Source organism: Mastomys coucha, unplaced genomic scaffold, assembly GCF_008632895.1.
Source record: "Mastomys coucha isolate ucsf_1 unplaced genomic scaffold, UCSF_Mcou_1 pScaffold23, whole genome shotgun sequence".
In the NCBI taxonomy this organism is placed as follows: domain Eukaryota; kingdom Metazoa; phylum Chordata; class Mammalia; order Rodentia; family Muridae; genus Mastomys; species Mastomys coucha.
Window position 1 is genome coordinate 58030321 of NW_022196906.1, and position 12534 is coordinate 58042854.

The 12534-nt window shown below is 42.9% G+C and overlaps 1 protein-coding gene across 3 annotated transcripts in view; it reads right to left on the minus strand.

Moving 5' to 3' along the window:
* Iqch (IQ motif containing H) overlaps positions 1-12534 on the minus strand; it is a 177594-nt gene that overhangs the window by 161412 nt on the left and 3648 nt on the right. For all 3 annotated transcript variants that reach the window (XM_031344193.1, XM_031344192.1, XM_031344191.1), the window contains exons 2-4: positions 8314-8436; positions 7767-7858; positions 604-715 (exon numbers count right to left, since the gene is read on the minus strand). In XM_031344193.1, the coding sequence (XP_031200053.1) occupies positions 604-715; positions 7767-7858; positions 8314-8436 (327 nt within the window). The remainder of the gene's footprint in view (positions 1-603; positions 716-7766; positions 7859-8313; positions 8437-12534) is intronic.

Sequence of the window (12534 nt, forward strand, 5' to 3'; positions counted from 1 at the left end):
AGAGAAAGGACCAATGGAGCTGAGGGGTTTGCAGCCCCTTAGGACGAACAACAATATGAAATAAGTAGCACCCTCAGAGCTCCCAGGGTCTCAACCACCAACCAAAGACTACACATGGAGGAGTCTGATCGTTCAGGCAGCATGTGTATAGTAGAGGATTGCAAATTCGATCATCAATAGGAGAGGACCTCAGCCCTGTGAAGGTTCTGTGCCCCAGTGTAGGGGAATGCCAGGGCCAGAAAGTGGGAGAGGGCGGGGTGGCAGGCATGGGGAAGTGGGAGGCAACAGGGGTTTGTTTTTGTTGTTTTTGTTTGTTTCTTTGTTTTTTGGAGGGGAAACTGGGAATGGAGAAATTTACATGTAAATAAAGAAAATATCTAATAAAAAATAGCAGTTTTCTTGGGATATAACTTATATATCAGCAGGCTCCCTTTTTGAACATGTATACACAGTAGTATTTAGTGCATTTACAGAGTTGTACACTATGTAATACTGAGTTATTTTCATTATCCTCAAAGAAACCTCATACTCTGGCCTCCCATCCTCCTGGGGCCCCTGAGGCTCCTGGCAGTTACTCCACTGCCTGGCTCAATGGGCTCCTACCTTTGCTCTTGTAAGGCCACGTGGAAATGAACCGCGATGTTTTTGAGGTTGCCAAAGAGCAGAATCCATGGGGAAAATAAAGGATTTCTGGTCAATTACAGTTGGAATAGACCTAAGTAAGTAAACAGAAAGAGGGGTTAAAATCTCCCATGCTGCCCCAAAGGCTCTCAAATCATAATGCAAAACAGTGCTTGCTGCTTAGACTGCCTTCTATTAGAAATGTGCTGGGAGGATGCAGGGGACCAGAGCGATCTTTAGCAGCACTGCTGCCACGGTAAAGTCACAGCTGCTTGACAATGCACAAAAACTCTTACGTCTGATAAAGACCTTAGAGCACAAGTAAAAGCACCAGCTCTGACTCCACTTGCACAATGGTTACTCTATAAAGCATACCTTGGTAGAGAAAAACACGTAGTGCTATATTTTGTTTAACAAAATCAAATGATAGGCTAGCAAGTATATCCTCTTTAAACTCCCGCTGTCAATAGCTGTGAAGATTCATAGCAGAGCTGGTGAAAGCTCTCCCTTGCTAAGCAGTGGATTGCTGCAGAGCAACATAAGACAAAGTAAAATTCTAAGAGGAGTAAATATGCCTCATACTATACTTAACGTTTTACATGTAAATGCAGGTTCAATTTCTGTAACATGACCAACATAATAAAAAAAATGAGTAAAATCCAGCCACCAATACAACTAAGTCTCTTGGTTTTACTATGATGTCCACTTTTGTATAATTATCATTAAAGAACAACTTAAGTCTTATGGATTTTTCTCTAACGTTAAAGACGTTGAATGTGGTCATCTCCATCCTTACAATATGCAGAAAGCAAAAGTGGTGGGTCCACTTCCTGAATCCACCAGAGGACTGCAATCACTGGACAAAGAGCTGCCTTGAAAAAGCAAGACATTAGTATTCAAAGACTCCTGACTCAGAGAGCTCCGGAGCCTGGGAATAAATACATCACCTGCAGCCACAGGGAGTGCGGAGGCTTGTGGAGGAGAGACTCATAAATTAAAAGCTCACGTTTAACATACCCACTGAAGTACTCCTAGGTTTGATCTTTGCTCACTTATTAGTATTGAAAGCCAGCTCTGGAGGAAAAGTATTTTACCAAAGGTTTAGTCTGACCTAGAGAAGTCTAGATCCTAGGCTGATCTAGCTTTCCTATCTCACCTAAGGTAAAAGCAAGCAGTGTTGAGAAAAACTTGTAAAGGCGACAGCCCCAGGGCACGAACCACACCAAAAGACCCACCTATAGAAATACAGACAACCTCTAGTGTGCTTACATGGACAGCCACAGAACCCAGGGCAGAGGAGGACTGCAGATGAAAGGGCTGCAGGGGTCAGGCTCTAAGATGGAGCTTCTGAGGAAACCCAGAGACAACATGGAGACAGAGATGCAGGAGGAAAGTGAATATGCAGAAATCTGAAGTCAAAGGAAACAGTAAACGCTGCATAATTTTTAGCCACAGTAACCTTCGTAGCAAAGGTCTAGGTAACCTGTTCCCACTGCAACACTTCATGTCCAACAAGAATACAGAGGTATACAAAGGCAAGAAAAATAGTTTAGAGTGACATACTAAAATCTAAAAACTGATTCCCTGGGGACGGACATTTTGGAATTATCAGCCTGGAATAGAAATTAGCTATGACTAATATGCTAAGAACCTGCGTGAAGAAGAGAGACAACGTGTCAGATTAGATGTGTGGCTGTTGAGGGCAGAGACAGGAGGATCACTGAAGCTTGCTGGCTGCCACCTAGCTCCAGGGTTAGTGAGAGACTCAAGGGAGCAAGGCAGAGAGTGACAGATCAGGACACCTAAAGTCTTCTTCTGGCTGATGTACACACACATGTGCATACACTACACATGTATGTATACACAGCTCTACAGGGACATGAAGAAACCATTAAAGGAAGTCCATTTCAACCTGTCAAGTGCTGTGAAGTTACTGACAATGATGGAGATCACTGTACGAGGAGGGGACAACTGTGGTGTGCTTGATCTAAATCACTTTCAAGGGTGCTGAGTGCACAATGCACTCCCTCTTCCCTCTTCCCTGGTGTCTCAGGCAGAGGAAAACCTCACAGGCCTCAGCAGGGGTGACCCTCAGGTACTCCTAGGAGCTGTGCTTCTCTGGCAAAAGAGCAGCAAAGGCCTCAGAGCTTGCCCCCCCCCCTTTCAGAGGGACCTGATGACCCCAGGACATTTGCTGCAGCCTTGTATTTAAGACACACTGGGGATTCCTGCCAGCCTAACCCCAAAGTCCTAGCCCTGGTTTAGAGGTTTACATTAGCCTTTCATAGTCATGGGCAACAGGACACTTAGGACCAGGCCTCTTTATCATTCAGAGGCTGCCCCACCATGTGACCAAATGAAGGCTCTGGCACCTCCCACCTCTGACTGGGGGTCAGCCACAGAGAATCACAACCTGTTTGAGAACCATGACCAGTCAGTAGGTGAGATGAAACCAGTTTGTACAAGAAAAGCATACAAAATATATTTACATTAGAAAGGAAATCAGGAATTACTGTGTACAGGTGTCCTTGTTTGCTTTTGTGCTGCTGAGATAAAGTAACTTAGAGGAGGAATGGGTGTCTTTCAGGTAACAAGCCCTCACTCAGGAAATTTGGGGTAGAATCTGGAGATAGAACCGAAAGCAGAAACCATGAAGGAAAACTGTGTACCAACTAGCATCCTCCCTCTGAATCTTGCTCTGCCCCTTTTCTTATGAAACCTGGGACCACATGCCCAGGGATGGCCATCACACATATCAAGCCAGGCCCTCCCACATCAATCAGCAACTGAGACAATTCCCCACAGACATGAGGGGAACCTCATCCTGATCCTGTCAGTCATCAGTCTTTCTCAGTTGAGACTCCCTCCTCCCAGGCAGTTCTAGGCTGCGTCAGGATGACCATAACAACTAACCAGCACAACTACTTAATATTCTTGTAGCATCTCCTTTGCTCTCAGGGAGATAATCACAGTGTATCCTGCACTTGACCCAAGAGACTGTCATGAACAGATCTGGTTCCAAGTTTGGTGTGGTCTGCCGAAGATGACACACAAAGCAGGCTGCAAAGCCCAGAATTCCTTAAAGAACTATTCTGAGTATTTTTCTAGCATTTGACTTTGATCTATCTCACTATATCTCGAGCCATATCCAACTTCAGCACCATACCCTCACTGGCTGCTCTCTTGTAGGGATCCTAGAGACCTGGCAGGCATCCTGCCTTCCTGAGAGGAAGACAAATGATTATGCAATTGTACAGAAGGCAAAAGAGAGCATCCAAGAACCATGTGTGAATGCCAACTCCATGCTCTAGTCCACTCTTCTTCCACTCTTCTAGACCCTACTAAGGGACAGGACATGCCTTGGCAAGAGAGGAGGACCAGATAAGAGGTGTTTCCCCAGAAATGCTGTTTTATTCCATTTGCTACTAGTTACCTCTTTTCGGCCCTCAAACAACTCCCACCCTTTCATCTGAGACAAGAGACAAGAAACAGCTCTGTTAGCCACACCCTCCACTCTGAGACTTGTCAGATGTCTCTATGTTTGTTGGATGCCTTGGCACACATTTTGTCTGCCTACTACTGGCCTGGCTGTTATCTGAGCTGGCCTCCCACTGTCTGTTGTGATTTCAAACAAAGGCTCAATAGCCTCAATGGTAGAGTGACTCCCTACGTTTTCTTTTCCAAAAACCCTTCTTTACTTTTCTCTATGGATTCTTTTTTTCAAAGAGTAAGTAGATCAGCCAATCTGCCAGTAATAATTTAACCTATTAAAGAGTGACAGTCCTAAACTTAAAAATTAAGAGTACAAATGGGGGCCTGAAAGATGGCTCAGTGGGTAAAAGTACTTGTCACCAAGCCTAGTGACCTAAATTTGATTCCCACAATTTACACAGTGAAAGGTGAGAAATGAGTCCTTCAAGTTGTCCTCAGACTTCCACTTATGGTGTGACACACACACACACACACACACACACACACACACACACACAAATAAATGTTTTAAATATATATACATGTATATACATATGTATATATATTTAAAGGTTAAAAATGTCTGACAATTAGGGTTTCATCAGTATGGGCTGGCACATTTTATCTCATTGACTTATATATATAATTCATTTGTTTGTTTGTTTGTTTTTTAATTTTAATCAGATTTACAGGGATTTCTTTTAAGAATGTAAACAGACTGAAAACTATGGCAAACATCATTACACTATCTTTCAATAGCATTAGAGTCAGAAGATTGGTTTCTCTGAGAGTTCCTGTAGAATTCTTGGCCCTGTGATCTGATACAACTTACTCAGTCTTAGATCTTTGTCTATAAACTGGGGATAACAATTTACCCTGTGTTATTGATTGCAGGGCTGATTTAGAGGCAACACCGCACATCAAGGTGCTTTGTGAAGCTTTGGCACTAACCGCACAGGTGTGTCCTGTTGCTGGCTCTGCTCTTTCCAAGCCCTTTTCATAGTCAGCATGTAGCCTAGTATATTCACTTTACCTTGGCTTCTCATCCCAACCTCAGCACTGGCCATACAACCCAGTATCTCTTGCATCATCTCTCCCAAACCCAGTCTCCTCTGCAGTAAAAATCTCCAAGTTCAGCTGTCCAAATACTTCCAATGTGCATTTTCCTTTTACTCTCCCTTCCAAGGATCTTCATCTAGGTCTAAACATCTCAGATTAGACGCTGTGTTGCAAGGACAAGGTCTGTGGCTAATTGACATAGCTCCCATATCTAAAGCACACTTAGCAAATAGCAGCTGTGCAATTCATGCTTGCTACAAAAACAAGAGACAGAGAAGCCACTGGATGACTGTGTGGGTAACTGCTGGTGATCCAGCTGCTGATCTCGCTACACTGTTTGGCTCAGCTGTTGTCTAAAGTGTTGTTTCCAGAGTCATCTTTACAAAGAACCACTTCCACTGAGTCAGAAACTGACACAAAAACCGTCAGTGCTTCCCCATTTCTAAGAAAATGAGTTTAAACTTTACTTTTGCCTAGTCTGTCCCGTTCTCCCTCTCCCTCCCAACCCTCCCCCTCCCTCCTAACCCTCCCCCGCCCAGCATGTTGATGTGTCTCCCTGTTGAATAGACCTCAGGTGGTCACTCTACATGTGACTTTCATTTGTGCTATGCTAGTCCTCCCAGAAAAGGCTCCTTTTCCTTTCAGTAGGCCTGAGGCTGTGAGCTGCTTACCCCAGGCTCTACAGTAGCCTCAAGTAACCTCTGCATGCTCCAACCTGCTGTACTTGACTCTCCGTTTAACCAGATGCTGTTGCACATAGTGATTTTCACCAAGTTAGAGTCTTTTCTCCAAACTTAGATTCTTTTAAATGCCACAGACCATCGGCCACAGTGCTACCCCAAGTGTACAAGTTCCTGTAAGCCTCCATAATATGAATTAGATATGGGCTGATAAGACAGTCTCCCTCAGGACAAAAAGGAAAATGAGGTTTTAAATTCAAGCACCCAGCCATAAGTGGAGATTTGGAGCATCAGTGTATTGTTACAGCAAAGAATTATGGGTGAAGCCAGATATGGTTGCTCACCCTTGAAATCTAATACTAGGGGGTCTGAGGCAGGAGGATCACTGTCATTGAAGCCATTCCAATGGTGACAACATATTCCTGTACCATGTTGTCCACCATTTGGCCAGCCCCAGGCCCATTCTGCTTTCAGAGGCTCCCAGATGGAATGAATTTTCTCCTATTCCTCAGGATGAGAGCCCCATGGTTACACACCAATGAGGGAGGGGCCCAGAAGGCAAATGGAGATTGTGTGCCTGAGGGTGGAAAGAGAACCTCACCCATCTCTCCTGAGGTTGTCTTCCCAGTGCCGTGCCAAGTGTTAAAGGGAACTGTTCCAGTCAGCACTTAGCTTGTGAAAGACCCTGTGGCAGAGGCTCTTAGCAAGCCTGTGCCTATCTATATGCCTGACAACAAACTATGAGGTAATAAGCTTTGGTGGCCTAAGATATTAACTTTGGATAATCTGTTATCAAACTAGTAATTACCACCATGCTGGTGAGGATGAAATTGGTGAATATGGAGTAGAATGAGAGGGCAAGTGCTAATGGACACAGGCTGGGGAAATGTGGAGGACAGGGCAGGGTCTCTACAAAGGGTGATAGATATAGACACCTGTGCCACCAACTTCATTGAGGGGCACATGGGAAGAACCATGTCAATGCACTACTTAGCACTGAGATTTGGCTCTGTCTACACAGCTCCATGTTACCTTGCAGTTTAGAACACTCATTCTACTGCTTACCATTGGTCACGTGTGCCTGGTCCATACGCAAAGCACAAAGAAGAGCCACTGGGATTTAAGACCAACTACCATGCTTAATCTATATTCCCTTATTAGGAGGCCCATGGCCAGGCAAGAGCACTTCTTTTCAATTTAGTTTGAATTCAATAAATCATCTCTTAGGGTAATTAGCATTAAGAGAAACATAATGGGTGTTTCTCTTGCTTACTATGAATACCAAAATTATTTTTAAGATTTATTTTATATGTATGTGTTTGTATAGATTTTATGCACTCTGTGTGTGTGTGTGTGTGTGTGTGTGTGTGTGTGTGTGTGTGTGTCTGTTTGGGTATATGTGTACCTGTGTGTATGCAAGTGCATTCACAGGCATGCATTCTATACATTGTGTGTATTAGGGGATGGAAGTGTGCCTGCAGAACCCAGAAGAGGGCATCAAAGCTCCTGGAGCTGGGGGTCACAGGAAGATCCAAACCTTGCACTGTGGATGCTAGAGACTGAACCCAGGTCCCCTGAAAGGGCAGTATGCACTCTTAGCTTCTGACCCATCTCTCCAGTCCCCAAATTACTTTAGTAATAAAACACATATGGAAGTACAAAGCCATAAACAAAGTACCACATGACTGAAACACTGTGAAACCCAACAATTTTCATTGAAATGTTACCTTGGAGAATTTTAACTATTTCTCACCAAAACACAGTACAATCTAGGACCCCAAACAACAGCCCCGATGGCAAGCAGTAGGCCTGAGAGTAGCCTGCAAGCAGGTGTCCCTGAGTCCCAGATTCCCACACTAACTTCAAGCATCTTCCTAAGAGATGAAGGTTCTCGGTGTTATTGGCTTTGGGCTCTAACATGGCTGGTTTACTTACCATTTGGAAGTGATAGGGGAGTCTAAGCTTTTGTTCATAGGAGCCATTAACACTTCCTGGTTTACAACACCTAGATACTTCTCGATGTGAATCTGTCACAGAAAAGTCAAAGCTTAGGCAGTTATGGTGGACAGGAGATACTCAGCTAACTTACTTCTTTCATTAGGTCAATACTTTGAATTATGTAATTAAGCACCCCCTCCCACGCACAAAACACTATGGTATTACATGCCTAAGATAGCATTAGGTATCACAAGGCCAAATTCTTCAAATGTCCCCAAAATTATAATAAAACAATTAATTGTCAAAGCTTAATTGATCTGTAGCCCTCAACACTGAAACTGCACACCAAAGTCAGTAAAGGGCTTGGCTGTGTAGCTCTGACCCCGAAATTCCGACATGGAATAAGGTCTTTCTTCTACTTGAGCTTCAAGCAGCAGTCTGAGGAAACGTCTGGTGGCCACCCTAAACCCGGCTCTGCTAACCAACTGTATAGGGTCCTGTGTGAACTGCCAATCCCTTTTCCTCTTTTCAGTACTTTACTTACCTTTAACCCCATCTCAGTCCTTTGGATTGCTGTCTCAAGATTTTGAACGTCTAGAGGGTTTCTTGTCTCCCCAGCTGAGAATTGTATTAATTTCTCCTTTAACTGATTAAGGTCCTCATGAACCTGAATGCAAAAAAAATTTATATGTATATATAATATATATATGTATGTATGTATATATATATATGTATGTATGTATATATGTATGTATGTATATATATATATATGTATGTATATATATACATTGTATACCTGTTGCAAGTTTTTGTTGTTGGTTTTCGAGACATGCTTTTATGCAGTCGGGGCTAGCCTTAGATTTTTCACAGAAGCCACGAATGACCTTGAACCGCCTTTTAACTCTACTTCCACCTGTGGAAACTGGAATTACAGGTGTGTGCCACACACTGGCTTTTATGTAGTGCTGGAGACTGAATCGGGGGCTAGGCAAGCACTAACACCCTCAGCCCTGTAGTTAGTGTCTGAGCAGGCCTACAGTGGGCTTGAGTAGCTACACACACATGGCTTTATGGCAGTCATTAAAAGGGCTGCCTCTAAGGCTTTAGGACAGTCTGAATTAAGAAGATTATTGTCTCAGAGTTTGAACAAGAAGGTTTCCATACCATTTGTTTTGTGCTGCTACTAGGAACAGATAAAAGACTGACATGCAGTCGGGAGGAATCCTGCTCTCTCAAGTGGTAAAGCTGATGAATGGAGACAGCAAGTCTGAGCCAGACGCTGATTTCTACAGACCAGTTAAGGTTAAAACAAACAAACAAACAAATAAACAAACAAACAGGGAATTTCCAGCAAAAAAGGACTACAGAGAAAGTGTAACCTTTGCAAGGTACAACAAATGTGCTCACAGGGCCCAGTGGCTTTCCCTCCTACCTGATCCTGCCACACACTGCTCTGAGGAAGTAGCTATGTAGATGTGCCTTTGATTTTGTTTTGTTTAGTGAGAGATGGAAATAATCCATGAGGGAAAAAAAAGCAACATATGCTATTGCTTTAACATGTCCCTCCTCCAGTGTGTACTTTCCTTGGAAATGGTGAACACGCTTCTGTCTGGCACCTTTAGGACCAAATAGGCATTGTGACACAAGGAAGTGCCGACTTGTCTCATGCACGTTAGACACCAAACCAGATAAATGCAGATGGCACTGATTATTGCATGGGCTGCTGCCACAAGGAAAACACTTTGTTAAGCTAATGCATAACCCAGACACCTGTCTCAGTGGCAGGCACATCAACAGCAATCTGCAGACTGGGTTGCTAAAGGCACTTTGAAATGTCTACCTGTGCTCTGGTGGAATAACTGGACTTGCATTGGTCCAGCCTATGATATTGCTTACTTGGGGATGTTCCCATGGAACCAAGTACCATACTGAAGAGGCAGAATCTGTATCTTTTCACTGATGGGCATTAAAGTCTGGCAGACACATTAGATTATTTGTACTCAGCTCAAATTGTTACACAGAACCTCCAGGGCTCACAGACTGATTTAGGACACATTCCCTGCTAGCCTGGAGGGGCCAATGATGAAGATGTGTGTCCAAATCAGTGCTGCAACCTGACTTACCATCTACTGTGTGCAGTGTAAGGGGCAGTTCAAAGGAAGAGCCCTTTGGGTCCCTACATTTTGGTTCCTCCTAGGAGTGAATTGGCTCTTTCCTATTTGCATCTCCATGGACCTTTCTGCCATACTGTCTTTCAGCCATGTGAGGGAGTGAATCTGAGTTGGATTATTCACCAGGTTAGCAAAGGTTTTAGTTTTCCTCCATCCTCCCCTTGTGTGGACAACAATGCTCTTTCATAGACTAGTGAGAGAATATGCAACAGGCCTGATACATAGGAACAACTCAATCAATGGCAGCTGCACACAACGCTCTTTCATAGACTAGTGAGAGAATATGCAACAGGCCTGATACATAGGAACAACTCAATCAATGGCAGCTGCACACAGCTCCTAGCACTAACTCTAAGCATTCAGTTTCCACATATATTACTCAAAATTTCAGCACCTCCTCTAGTTCCTTTGCCAGGCCATTTCCCTACCCTTTGGAATTAGTAAGTGAGTGTGAGGTAATAGGCATAAAAGTGAAACAGCACAGACTTTGCTGCCAGATGCATGTGACCTGGAATCCTGCTGACCTTGGAAATGGTCCAGAGGCTCCTACAGGCATAGTGTTCTCACCTGGAAAACAGTTACTTCAGAATGCGAGTCAGAAATGATGTGTGACGCGTTTTGTACAAGCTAGCCACAGAGAAGGCTGTGGAGCCTCTGCTCTCTGCATTGAAAGCCGCTGTATGTAGGACTCGCTGTATATAACTAGCTGATGCTTCACTGTATCACTGAGCAGAGTTGCTCACTTCACCTTTCTTAAGAGCATCCTTTGGTTCTTGCCAGGTGATTTCGTCCTCCCCTCTTAAGAAGTGTGTGACTGCACCATGGGAAATGTTACACCAGATCTGGGCAGGAAATGAGGCTAAATTCTATGTTTCTATTCTTTCTTCAGTTACATCCAATTTCCCATATTGAAATTTTACAGGTCACCCATTATCTTTATGAACATCAAAAATATTACTTACCAAATATTTTCTGCTTAGAAACTATTATTGTTTTGACAATCTGGGGGACAGAGTCATTACTAATAGGAACCCTTGAAAGGCTTAATGCAGCAAAGATTTGCTGTAAATCCTGAAAAAATCCACGAGACCAGACACCACAGAGTCATTAGTAACATAAAATTCCAGTTTGTTCACCTCTGCTCAGCATAAATTTGGCTGATTCATCCTTTCTTGGAGCTCCTTTGACCTTGTTCATTTTGGTATTATATGTGCCTTTTAAGTCACACATGGGGACTGGTAAGAGAGAGCCAGCCAAAATATCAAGCTGTCAATTAGCTTCAATGTTTCCAAGCTACATGTTAAGACACATCTGCTGGACTTTTGTAATATAATTTCCAAAAGTAATTTAAAGAAAAGACTAAGTATCCTTCATTACAAGAACATGCATTAAATATACTCAGAACCAAAGACACACTTGCACAGACCTATACACATGACCTGCTTAAGTAAGGATCAACACCCAGTGGATGTTACTACTTTTATCAAATTACTTTACATGCTTGCACTTGGCTTTCTTCTACAGACTGAGGCCTACTTCTCTCCTAACATGATTGTTAGGACTCCACCAGACAGCCTCGCGCTCTCTTGGCTTCCTTTTATTAAATGGTACCCTAATGTGGTATGAAATCAGCCTGTACTTTCATTAAAGTCCAATCCTAATCCAGCAAAGGGGATGTTTCTTTAACCCTTTGATGCTTATGGCCCATGATTGTATCAGCTTAGCCATGTTACCTGACCCAGTATCAGGGAGTCGATGCAGATGCAGTGGAAGTAAAGGTTTCTAACAGGCCACACTGTAAACATTCATAGATAGGATGAAAAATAGCACAAACCCATGAGGAAACTAACTAGATGACATCATATAAGTCCTGGAATTCTGACCGAGATGACCTGAGGACACTGCTCTATGGCTGTCCACAGGAGCCACTCTCTTTTCTTTTGGATAGCAATTCTTCTCTAGTTTAATTCAAAATTAAAATTGAGGTTGACTATTTTAAAGTTATATCATTTGAAACAATCTTAACAATCAATAATGGTTTTATATTCCATGCCATTAGTATAGAATTTAGATAATTATGAATCATTTGCTGGTTATAGCCATTTTAATATTCTGGAGTAGAAAAGGATTTAAATGTCCAGGAACAAAAGGAGTCGGGGGAAGCCCCCATTTATTCAGGGACAATGGATTGAAAGACTTGAAAACTGAGTCGGCATTTTCTGTATATATGGGCTTATCTGCAGTGTTTATCTTTGCTTATTTATCTTTCAAAACATGAAAGTATTAAGACTAGCCTTGTTGCAAGGTCAAATTAATTAAAATACATTCAACAATCACTTAGAATAGTGTGAGAGATACCGGGCAAATTCTACATTGGCTTGATTGCTGTGGTTTTTCTTTGAAATTATCTGAGAGCCTATATTTTGCAATGCAGTTCAAAGTAATGGCTGTCAAATTTGAGGGTGCTTCTGAATTCTCTAAGGGGTCTGTGAAGTCAGATTTCTGGGACCTAGCCCCAGAGTTCCTGATACACTGAGTATGGGATGGGACCTAGGGATAAGCCCTTCTTTTTTTTTTTTTTTTTTTTTTTTTTT